Here is an 11,346-nt window from a genome sequence, read left to right on the forward strand (position 1 = left end):
CCAAAGTTGGGCTAAATTTCGGTGAGTGGAAAAGTGGCTCTGCCATTTTTCACAATGATGTATTTGAATATTTCTGCACACCGGTAGTGCTGGAGTGGGTGTGGACAAGGGGCTCATTTTGGAAAATGTTGTCCCCTTGTCCGTAATTCCTAATGGCTGGCCTGGGTGGAGTATCCCAGTTTATTGATTTTAATTTAATTCCATTGATGCCTTATGACCGGCTGCTTGGCAGACTCTCCCAAGCCTGTGCCCATGAAGGTCTGTTTTCATAGTGGATTTGATTGGGCTTCCTTATCGGCTGGCAGCAGGCAGGAAAAGGGGCCCAGAGACGGCCAAAGATCCACCGCCCTGGCAGCCGGGCTGCATGTTTGAAACAACAAGCTTCAGATCAAACATGATTAGTGTGGGCTGCCAAACCAACTGCTCCATGTATGAGATCACTTTTGTTATGTGTGTGTGTGTGTGTGTGTGTGTGTGTGTGTGTGTGTGTGTGTGAGGGAGGGGGACCCCTTACTTTACTGGCACCTGATGCATGCAGATGCACTTCACTCACAGCAATCAACACATGCATATGAATGAATGCAATCAGCCCCACCATTAATGCATTCCCAGCAACACCATTAAGACTTTGCGTCTGTGCGTAAATGCATTGCGCGCCATGTGTCTGCCATTTTAAACTTTGCATCAATATTTTTTTTGGTCACATCCAGGATCAGAGTCAGCGAAATACCGCCATCAATTATAAGCCTTGCCCTGGCGCTGCGTCCTTGTCCACTCGCGCTGGCTCCGGTAATGTTGCCTAGTTTTCTGGTTGCGTGGAAACTAAAAAAGGCTGCACTGAGCGAGCCCTGAACTGTAGGAGCATTTCCAGTGGCGCGTCGTGGCTGCCGGAGCGGCTCTCAGCACAAGTTTAACGAGCTGCAAGAGGACCTGATGGAAGCGGACCAAAATATTGACTGAACCGCCTTTCGAGCTGCGCTCTGATCTGCTTCAACCATTTCATTGTCGGGCACTTGCTGAGAAACACATCATGAAAAGCAGGGGGAAAGCGGCAAAGACGTGAGTGTGTGTGTTACTGATCAAAAACCGCTTATGTTTTGTTTGTGATAATGCATGCATCTACACATTTGTTCATCCATAGGAGGGCAAGTGTTTTCCAGTTTGAGTGCGGGTTTGTAAATGTGATTGGCGCTGGCAACGAGCACTGGATGGTGCTGACTCAAACAGGATGAAAGACAAACTTAACGAGGGTATCAGTTCCCACGAGGCATCGCCTTTATCTCCTGTCCTTTGAGTTCATTTTCCACCAGATGCTTGTTGCTTATAAGTAGAATTTAAATTTGAGCAGAAACTTAACCCATTGTTTGGCATCTTCAATGCCCTCAGCATGTGATTGATGTAAAGTAATTACATCAGTGTTGTTTTAGTGCTGAAGTTTATGCAGGCATACTAATTTTGAAAGAATATTTAAACTGATCAATAAGATCAAATCCTTATTAATCTGCAATATACTGTACATTAGATGTGATTACATTACCTACTCCTGTAACAATGAGCTTATGCTTATTACTCTCTGTTAACTCAACAAGATTATTCTGCGGGGTCTTCATGTACAGTGGAAATCTGCCAAGTGACACTTTGTGCTCTGAGGAAAAGCATAATGGGGAATTTCTAGTGACCGAGATTGGCATTGAGCAAAGGATCGGGAATGGATAGAGCTAAAAGCATTGAAATATGATTACACTTGGATTAAAAGCCTGCCTTTAAAGTTAAATATGTCAAGGATGGTTTAGTTCCCTGTTTCCCTTTCTGTCATCCACACACCCCCATTGATAACTAGAAACCAGCAGCTTATTTGCCATTCATGCGGTGCTTACAGCTGTGACGCTGATGCCACAAAGAGGTCAGATTCATATGTGCAAACAAGGGTGTAGGGTTTACTTCAATATTAGGGAGGAGGACATACTTGCATGGGGGGTTTTGGGGTCTTCCACCAGAAAAATTTGAGGGTCAAACACATTAATATCCTGTATTTGGTGCATTTTCTACAAGATGTCTCCATATCTTGGTGGTAGCTTTTGAAACTACACAACCCAAGGCATCCATTGGTACCAAACATGTTGGCATAGCTTGTACTGGCAGGCTTGATAACGCTCCAAAGTTAGGCAAAATTTTGGCAAGGAAACAACTGGCTTGACCATTTTCAAATGGGTCCCTTGAATGCTTACCTCAAGATATCTCCTGTAAACATGAAAAGGCTTTCTCCCAGTTAATATTTTGCTCCTTACGATCAGTGTACCCCCTCAGTCACAGCTGAATATTCGTCTTTTTAAGGAAAAGGACAACCAACTTATTGGAAGAACAATGAATCGCCTAACGTGTACAGATACTCATACATTACACATTGAAACAGAATTGTTGTGGAACTCCAGATGTTAACTGTAACGGTATTAGTCTATGCCCATCAGATAATTGTAAATATTAACTGTAGAATAAGAAACCAAAGTATATCGGTATGCTATTCCTTAACTATTGACATGGTTTTCAACTAGCATCAACAGCATCACAGAATTCCTGAATTTGGCTTCTGGTTTTGGTGTGTCGCCCCATCTAGCCAACCTAATAAGAACTTCACAGAGTGCCACTGAGTGTAAATCTCCTTTATTTGGTCAAAGCTAAAGTCCACTGCTACTTTCATGTTTTACTTTAGGACAAAAGCACATGCTCTAAATATTGAAGGTGTCGTGTTTCCTGTGTCCACCCCCAAAATATACGCCTGAGCATGAAAACCACCACGTCCTGAAATGTATTAACATAATACATTTGTGTTGCCTTTTATTGCCTCTAGTGTTTGGGGTGTGAGGCCAAATGACTGCTGCTCATATAATTGGCGGCAGAGACTTGTCGGCACAGCACTGGCAGCAGTGAATTTATGAAGTGAGAGACTGACCTTTGGCTGCAGGAGCGCTGTATTTATTGTTTAAATTAAAAGGCGGCGGGGTTATTTATCACAGAAGTAGGCAGTGACTTCAGGAACATTGATGAAGACCTCACCAGATTTAGAGGCCAACTGATTTATTTCATTTACTGTATAGAGCTATAAGATGTATAAAATGACAATTTTTTTTTGCTTGTGATGTCTTTGAGAGGCGTATTTAGATGGAAAACCTTTTTAAATGAGTGCCCCACCCTGTCAGTCATTACACCCTCTCTTGTGTCTTGATCACATCCACTTTTCTCCTCCCTCTTCCCTGTATTCTTTCACTGCCAGCTGTTTTCATCAGCTGTCCCTGTGACTGACTAACATTTGCCCCTTTCCTCAATATCTCATTAGCACTGTTCTCTGTGCTTTTATTGTAACGTTACTCCCTCTCCTAAATCCTCTTGATATTATTCTTTCTCTGTGCTGGTGTGTCTAATTTCCCTCCTTGCCCACATGCTTTCTCCTCCTCCGTCACCAGCCTTCTGCTCCTGATCCCCCATTATCTCGCTGCAAAACACCATGCTGGCACGCTGTGTGAAGGGAAAAGTACAGCCTTTACGCGAGCATTACGTTACTCATTTAGTTTAGGCAAGACTTTTATTTCCCTGGGTGTTAAACTGCATCTGCCATGCTATTTTACTTTCCCATGCACCCCTGCTGACACGGAGTGCAGAGGAAAATCCTTTGGAAGATGCCTTAATGAAGATGTATGGATAAACGTCTCATGTCTGAGGGAGGCAAACTACAGCAGTCTTAATAGCAGCTTCATCTGTGCTTTGCTCTGGTGCACCAGCCTCCATCTCTCCCTCATTATTGGGATTGTCTGGCAGGCATCTCTGAAACCGGTGTAACACAACAAGTGCTATTAGCTGTGTCTCGTAGACAAGTCATCTGTCCCCTTAACACACACATACACAACACCATTGCCACTACACTCTGTCCCTCTACCCCCCAACGTCATGTGATACTTCAAGGTACTTAGAGATCGATTTCATTTTTTAATCTTGGTAAGTGGATCTTGCCCAGTCTCCGGCCATTTTGACGAAATTAAGAAGTCAGGTTGAACTCTGTGGTCCTTTTTTGTCTCAAAGAAGAACGACCATCACATTGTCTATTTTGTTGGCCTTGGTTCGGTTTCTAGCATTAGCATTTACCCCTACAAAAGGATTGGGTGGCCAACACTGATGCTACACTGACTTAAGGAGTTTTTCCTTAAGAGGATTAGTAACAGGATAGGAGGTAGCCCTGATCAGCTATTAATGAAGTATGTTAGGGTGGGTCGAGCTGCCATTTTCAAAGGCTTACATACAAAATATAAAGTGTAATTTACAGGGCACATGGACAAGCTTTTACCTCTGTGTTACTTGCACTTCTGACTAAATGACCTCACATACAAGTGACTGCACAGCTTGACAGACACCAAGCACATTTTGAATGGTCACTTTTAACAAAACTGTTGAATCAGAATAGCAGCCATTGTTTTAGAAAACATTGGACACCTCATATTTATGTATAAATTATATGTAACTCCATTAAAAATTCCGTTTTGTTTGGAAAATTTTGTTCCTCGTGGTGTCACGTCACTATGTTAATGCCAGTCTCTGTGTACTGAAATAGCCCTGCATTGCGGGGATGTCAATTATAAAGGAGGCACAGTGACACCAAAGGATTCTCGTAGCTCTTTTATTTAGTTGGTATGAAGGGAATGTTTGATCCTTCGACTTTCCTGGAAATACAACAGAAGTTCAGTTGTTTCTGGCCAACAACATGCTGCATTCATGCTCCCTCCTCATGGCAATTACATAAGCTACTGTACCCCTCGATTTCTACAGTAGACAACAATATGGACTCTGAAGAACACTGTTGATCACCAATGTTTTGCTTGCAAAAAATATTTCACAGTTCTGTCTGCATTTCTCTTTATTTTCTCTTCACTTCTTTTAATGTGGGATAGTCAATCCACCAGTGTTGTAGTAAAGACCACCTAAACTGAGACCGAGACAAGGCCAAGATCAACTTAACTATCTTTATCCAACACTCCTTTTTTGCACAGGCAGTTTAGTTTTATTCGCACAGTTGAATACTGTCTTAGACCAAGACAAGACCGAATAAAAATACAGTTGAGTCCGAGACCTTCAAAAAGTGGTCATTAAGACTGATCTCGACTACCACAACCTTTTGCACCACTAATGCAACTTTCTGTTGTTTTTATGTCACAGGGTCAGCCGCTACTGGGGAGGTTGATGTGGACTTCGCCTGCTGCGCCCAGGTGGTCCTTCCTGGAGCATGCCCTTATCCCACCATGTCCCTACTTGCAGACTGGTTACTGCGCCACTCGGTGGTCATGTGTTTGCTGCTGCACAGCTTGGTGCTTATGACCTTCTGCTTCCACCATGCTGCTACCAGTTGCTCCAAGAGCTGCTACTGCTCTGAGAGTGAGATCGGTGGCAAGACGGTGCGTTGCAGCAACCTGCAGCTCACAGAGATCCCCCAGGATTTCCCCAATGACACGCGACGCATCTACCTGGACTTCAACCTCATCACTACAGTCCCAACAAATGCTTTTGCAGGTTTGCCTCACCTGGTTGAACTGGATCTATCCCACAATGAATTAAGCCAGTTAGAACCAGGGGCATTCAGAGGCCTCGGCTCCTCACTACAGTTCCTAGACCTTTCTTCTAACAAGTTAGAACACTTTAGCGCTGAGGCCTTCGAGGGCCTGCGGTCTCGCGCCAACCTAACAAATAATCCATGGCATTGTGACTGCAACTTGCAGATGGCCATGCCCCGTGTGGACCTAGAGCCTGCATCGCTGACAGGTATCGTGTGCCAGACTTCAGATCCAGAGGAAATAGGAGTTCAAGGACTTGCCTTTCTGTTGGCACCAGACATAGACCTATGTGTGGTGATGAAGAGGACTACAGATGTGGCCATGCTGGTCGTCATGTTCGGCTGGTTCACCATGGTCATCTCCTACCTGGTCTACTATGTCAGGGCTAATCAGGAGGATGCCCGCAGGCACCTGGAGTATCTCAAGTCATTGCCCAGCAGACAGGGCAAGTCAGAGGAGTCTTCCACCATTAGTACTGTGGTATAGGGCCGATGGTGCTGCACGTGGGACCTGAAGTAGTGACCCACACCAAACAGGTTGAGCTACAACCTACAAGTATCATCAGTCTCAGATGGTTTGTCACAGAGCCAAGGTGGGCAACAAGACATGTGCACCTGAACAAGAAAACCAGTCCGATGCAACCTAGCCAAGATGAATAATTCATCTTCTCGTGGCCCATTAGGAGTTTTTGTTGGCTGAGTTGATGGACTAGTCTGTGCGCTAAGGAAGTAAAAGCAGCGGCATGTTTTTGGTGAACTCCAAATATGGGATACAAATGGGATTTATCTAGTGGTGCATTCACCTAGATGCACCTCGCTCACACACAGACAATTATGGAGGCAAACAGCAATTTGAACAATGGGAACTCTAGAATGAGGAAACTCCATGTGCAACTGTTTTCCATTAAAACCCATATGGTATTCACCAGTATATTCTCAGTAAAATTATGTTTTCCAATTTAATTGTTGTTTGGGGGGTTTGTTTTACTGAAGTCAACTGTCAGTCAGTCAACTGTCTCACAAAAAAATGAAAAAAATACATACAGAATACATGCAAATGCATATTCAGCTCACTATGCTGATGAATCAGATTGCTGTGTGATGAAGGACTCATTATTTATTCTGTGATGTTTTGGGTAATTTGCACTATACTAGAGCTCCATATTGATGAGAACCACATATTTCAGATCTGCCTTTGTATGTTAAGAGAATTTGACAGGACACCCCTGCTAGCTCACCCCCATAACCAGTGGGACCCCTAAATTATCTCTACAACACAGCAGTGCTCTACACTGCACTTAAAGAGTCCGAGTGAGCCCATCCAAAGTTAAAGTCCATTTATCAAATGCAGGGACGTAGGATGTTGTAGCTCCGGGAGGACGGAACAAACAAAACTCATCACTCGTCACCCAGGGGTGATGGAAGATTTGAGTCCTGTTAGCTGATACCAGAAATACACTGCAGCTCTGGAATTACTCCTCAGCATAATATGCTAATCTTTAGTCACAAGCCAATAGCTCTGTAATGTAATATCATGTAATTGTCAGAAAAGCTTGATGAGAGAAGCAGAGAATTAGAGGTTGCTGCAGTTCAGCTGTCATGACAAAGAAAGACAGAGGGGAGGGCCTTATAGTCGAAACAGGGACACGTTTTTCATATTCTGTTAGAAAAAGCCCTTAAGCAAGCACTCTTACCCCTTCACCCAGAGTAATTAAGGCAACACAGAAGCATCCTTCATAATCCTAACTGTTTGTATAGACAGAGCCTCAGCTTCTGTGTTGTTTATCATTCTCTCTCATGCCTTTAATAAGCACCCAGGGTGCCTCTGGGAGCCATATCGTCTGATGCAGTCACTCCCATGGGTTTTTCAAATAACATTTATGGGGCCATGACCTGATGGTCCATTTGAAAGAGCTTCCAGGGATGTGAATCTCCTATTTCACCAGACAGATGCTTTTGCATCTCTTCCGATGAAATCATCAATACAAAACTGAGACCACAAAAAGGGAAATGCATTTTAGCTGAGACGTAACTGAGTCCACATCAGACTGTTTTCTGAGATATGCTCCTGTCTGCTCCACAGAACAAGGTAAGAAAAGCCCAATGCACTCTTGAATAATGAAATTTGATGTCTGAAATGTGGGAAATGGTTTGTCAACAAGGATTTCCCTGTCAGACACACACATGCCTCCTGAGCAGAGCAGGACCAGTAAATGATTTATGATGGCCATAAAAAACACTTGAGCAGAAAGTCTGGGAATGCAACCATCTTCTTGTGTGACCCAGTTCTTGAGGAGAAATTAAGAGAGAATGCCTAAGGGGATCAGCTGCCCCCTCTCTGCTGCCTGGCCTACCCTTGCTTGGGTAAAGCACTTTCCAAATGCCCTTGGGCTGCTTGGTGAGGGTCAAGAGCGCTCACAGTGGCAGCGAAATTCAGTTCCACCTCATCCTAAGATTCCCTTCAGTCCCAAAGGCAGCACTTAGTCTTTAAAGGAATTATTGGAAAATATACTTATTAGCTTTCTTGCAGAGAGCTAGATGAAATGATAAATTCCACTATACAGCATGCAGCTACAGCCTGCAGGCAGTTGGCTTAGCTTAGCATAAAGACATGTGAGTTAGTGAGCTGTAGACATGCTGGCAGGTGGATTTTGGTACCTTTTGATTCCAGTTTCCAGTCTTTATGCTAAGGTAAGCTAACCAGCTGGCCAAATTTTTTTCCAACAATAGTGTAGACATGGCCTGCCCTGCTCCTCGTCTGATTTACTAGCATCTGGTCAGGTTCTCTTGCACTGTTAATACGTTTTCCTACAAAAAGTAATACACCAAATTTGTACATATTCCATGAAATCATGAGCCAGTAGTTTGTGCATAACTCATTGGATCATGTGACCAATGCACTGATGGGAGTAAAGAAGGAGGCAGGTTGGGGCAGTGAATGGTTCACAAAACATGGGACATTCCTCCAGGACTTTCCCCAGAAGACCGTTTGTACCCATGTACACTTTGAGGGTACATTGTTCAAGGTACATACATTTAATGTGCGTTGTCACCATGTTACTTTTCCTAAACCTAACCACAGTAACTTCACCTAAATCTGACGACGCCAAAACATGTTTCTTTTCATAGACCTAACTTGCCTAAACCTAAACCTTTGTAACTTTATGTGAACTATATAACTTCAAGCTAAGTGCTAACGTTATTCATGGGGCGCTATTTTGTAGGATACCATACATATGAGGTTACGTTGACTCGTAGCCCTCACTGGTTGGTTAGGTTTACACATCAGGTGTGAAATTAGGTAGGGTTAGGGTAAGAATATCAAGGTAAGCCTAGTAGAAGCAGAAAGGGGATAGTAGGGCTGGTCATGCCTTCACGTAGTAGGAAAAAAAACATTGCTTGCTATGGCTTCTTGTTTAGTGTACAGACAGAATGGCATCAGCCTTCTCAAAAATATCTGAAACGTAAAACCAGTTCTTTAAAGGTATACTATGCAGGAATTATCAGTCACTGTTTGCAAACTTAACTGCCAACAAATTGAAGGCCAACCCCAGATTCACTCTCATTTTGGAACAAGCTTGGTCGACTTGGTGTTACACATCGCTATATTTGCATTCCTTCTAATCCATTTTCACACTTCACAAAAAAAACACGCTAGCATCTGCTAACATCTGGCTTTTGTATGTAATGTAAGGTTACACTTGGCAATCACATGTGGGTCAAATATCAACCCCGATCGGCAGTGATGGAAATACAACATCCGGGTCAACGAGTTGCTTTTAGCCCCTTTATGCAATGACCACAAAACGCCATCAGTCTTCACCCAAGCAGAGTTTGAACCAGAGACTGGCTAAGTAACAGGAATAAAGAAGAAGTAACCATTGTATATTTTCACTGGCCTCCATGCTGCTACTGTTAGTTAGTTAGTTTTTACTAACCTGTTTTACGGACTGTCCGTGACGTCAAAAGTGACACACCGGTAAAAAACAAACAGAAAAGCATGCACGTCTGCTGCAGAGCCGGTCTACTGGCAATGGGAAAAGAGTCTGTAGTCTATTTTTAGTTCACCTGTGTTTAAAAACACCTGCACACATGCACTAATTTTGGTGGAAAGGGGGTATTGGTATTGGTTGCTCACAGGTCTCTACCTTTTTATAAAGTCTCAGCTTCAGCTGTGCACTGTGCCCAGGAATATCTTGAACATACAAAACAAGAAGAAAATACAGGCAAAGGGCAGAGTCTCTGCAGATAAATACACTATCACACACTTCTACTGATGATTGAGAGAGATGTTTTGTTTTTTTAAGAAAAATCCTGCATAGTATACCTTCAAAAAAAAAGAAAAAAATCTAAGAAAGGAAACGTTTATCTCTCAGTAAATCACTTATTGATTTATCTCTTCTGTTTTCTTTGTACTAAAACTACAATTTCAGAAGAGGTTGTTTGTGCTAGACATGTTCTTTCTATCTTACTTTTTTTGTCATCCCTACATACTTAGCAGCACCTATACTCTATAGTTTCTATTAACACGCTGAGTTTGTTTTACAGAAAACAATGATATTGATCTTGACAGAGTTAATCTTAAGGAAGCCCAGGTACAGCCTCCCATGACGAGCAGGAGGTTCAACAGTACTGAAAAATAGATGGTAAGCCTTTCTCTCTGACATTTCCTGCCACACACACACACACACACACGCACACACACAGCTCCCTCCTTCCCTCTCTCCTCTGATAACAGACTCTCACGGTAGCTTTGAAACCAGCCACTGTTAAGGGAGCCTCACCACAAGAGGAGATAAACATGAAACTAGCAACAGACATGTGCGACTCTGTATTTCGTTCGGCTAATGTACCTGAGTGCACACATTCTTTTGTTCACCTGTATGTACGACAGGTGTGTGTGCATGGTGGGAGTGAGGGTACCGGTAATGTAACACCCCTGTTCCCCAGTACACATAAATGCCACTGAGGTTAATTTAAATTTCAGGGCAGCTCAGCTTGCCCCGCCTGCTACCTTAGACACGTTACACTGGTGTGAGCATTACAACTGCTGGGTAATGGGACACAAAGTGGGGGATAAGGTGACGCATCCAATCCCACAGAGCGCGGCCCTGTTTGGGGTTGGGTTGCATGTGAAAATGTTTCCAGGCTTCGAGATCAGATGGGGTCTCCCTGTGTGGGAACCTGATTTCCTTTTCAGCCAACAAATTAAATGATACCAAAGATGCTGCATCTGAGGAGAGTGACAAGGACATCCTTGTCAATATTCTGTGATGGTCTCCTTTTATTTTTATGTCCTCCAGGGAGGGTGGAACACTGTTTTAAGGTCCTAACTTCATATTGTGCAACACAGCTCCCCCTGTTGTGGATTGTGTGTAAGTGTCGAGGGAAATTAGCCTTTATCTTAATGTTTTACCATTACAATTAAACATGCTTTTGTACATGTAAGAAATGTACATCAGCCAGAGCACACAGTAAAACACATTGTCATGGCAGGAAACAGAAGTGTTTTGTGATACATTTTTATGATACAAAGCTGGTAAGAAATCAGCGAAATCAGAAGTATCCTTTTAAGTCAGTTTGTCAACATTTGATTCATCTCAAATTTGTTAAAGAATATGGACCATGTCAGCATTATAGCAACTGAGATATTCAAGGTATTAAACTAGCATTGGCATAGGGCCCATCTATAAGGCAGCCTTGGTTGAGCACACTAATCCACCTAACAGCATTTTCACTGAGTGCAAAGAATG

The 11,346-nt window shown here is 43.1% G+C and overlaps 1 protein-coding gene across 1 annotated transcript; it reads left to right on the plus strand.

The window, feature by feature from the left end:
* Nucleotides 1–562: 562 nt before the first annotated feature.
* lrrc3ca (leucine rich repeat containing 3Ca) lies at nucleotides 563–6,682 on the plus strand. Its single transcript, XM_033612105.2, has 2 exons — nucleotides 563–1,059; nucleotides 5,203–6,682. Exon 2 carries the CDS (start codon nucleotides 5,286–5,288, stop codon nucleotides 6,078–6,080), a length of 795 nt encoding a protein of 264 aa, XP_033467996.1. The 5' UTR covers nucleotides 563–1,059; nucleotides 5,203–5,285; the 3' UTR covers nucleotides 6,081–6,682.
* The last annotated feature ends 4,664 nt before the right edge of the window (nucleotides 6,683–11,346 follow it).

This window comes from Epinephelus lanceolatus, chromosome 21 (assembly GCF_041903045.1).
Source record: "Epinephelus lanceolatus isolate andai-2023 chromosome 21, ASM4190304v1, whole genome shotgun sequence".
NCBI classification, from domain to species: Eukaryota; Metazoa; Chordata; class Actinopteri; order Perciformes; family Serranidae; genus Epinephelus; species Epinephelus lanceolatus.

What these genes read in the sequence shown, in the direction of transcription:
- lrrc3ca (XM_033612105.2), top strand. Translation starts at nt 5,286, where the DNA reads ATGTCCCTACTTGCAGACTGGTTACTGCGCCACTCGGTGGTCATGTGT.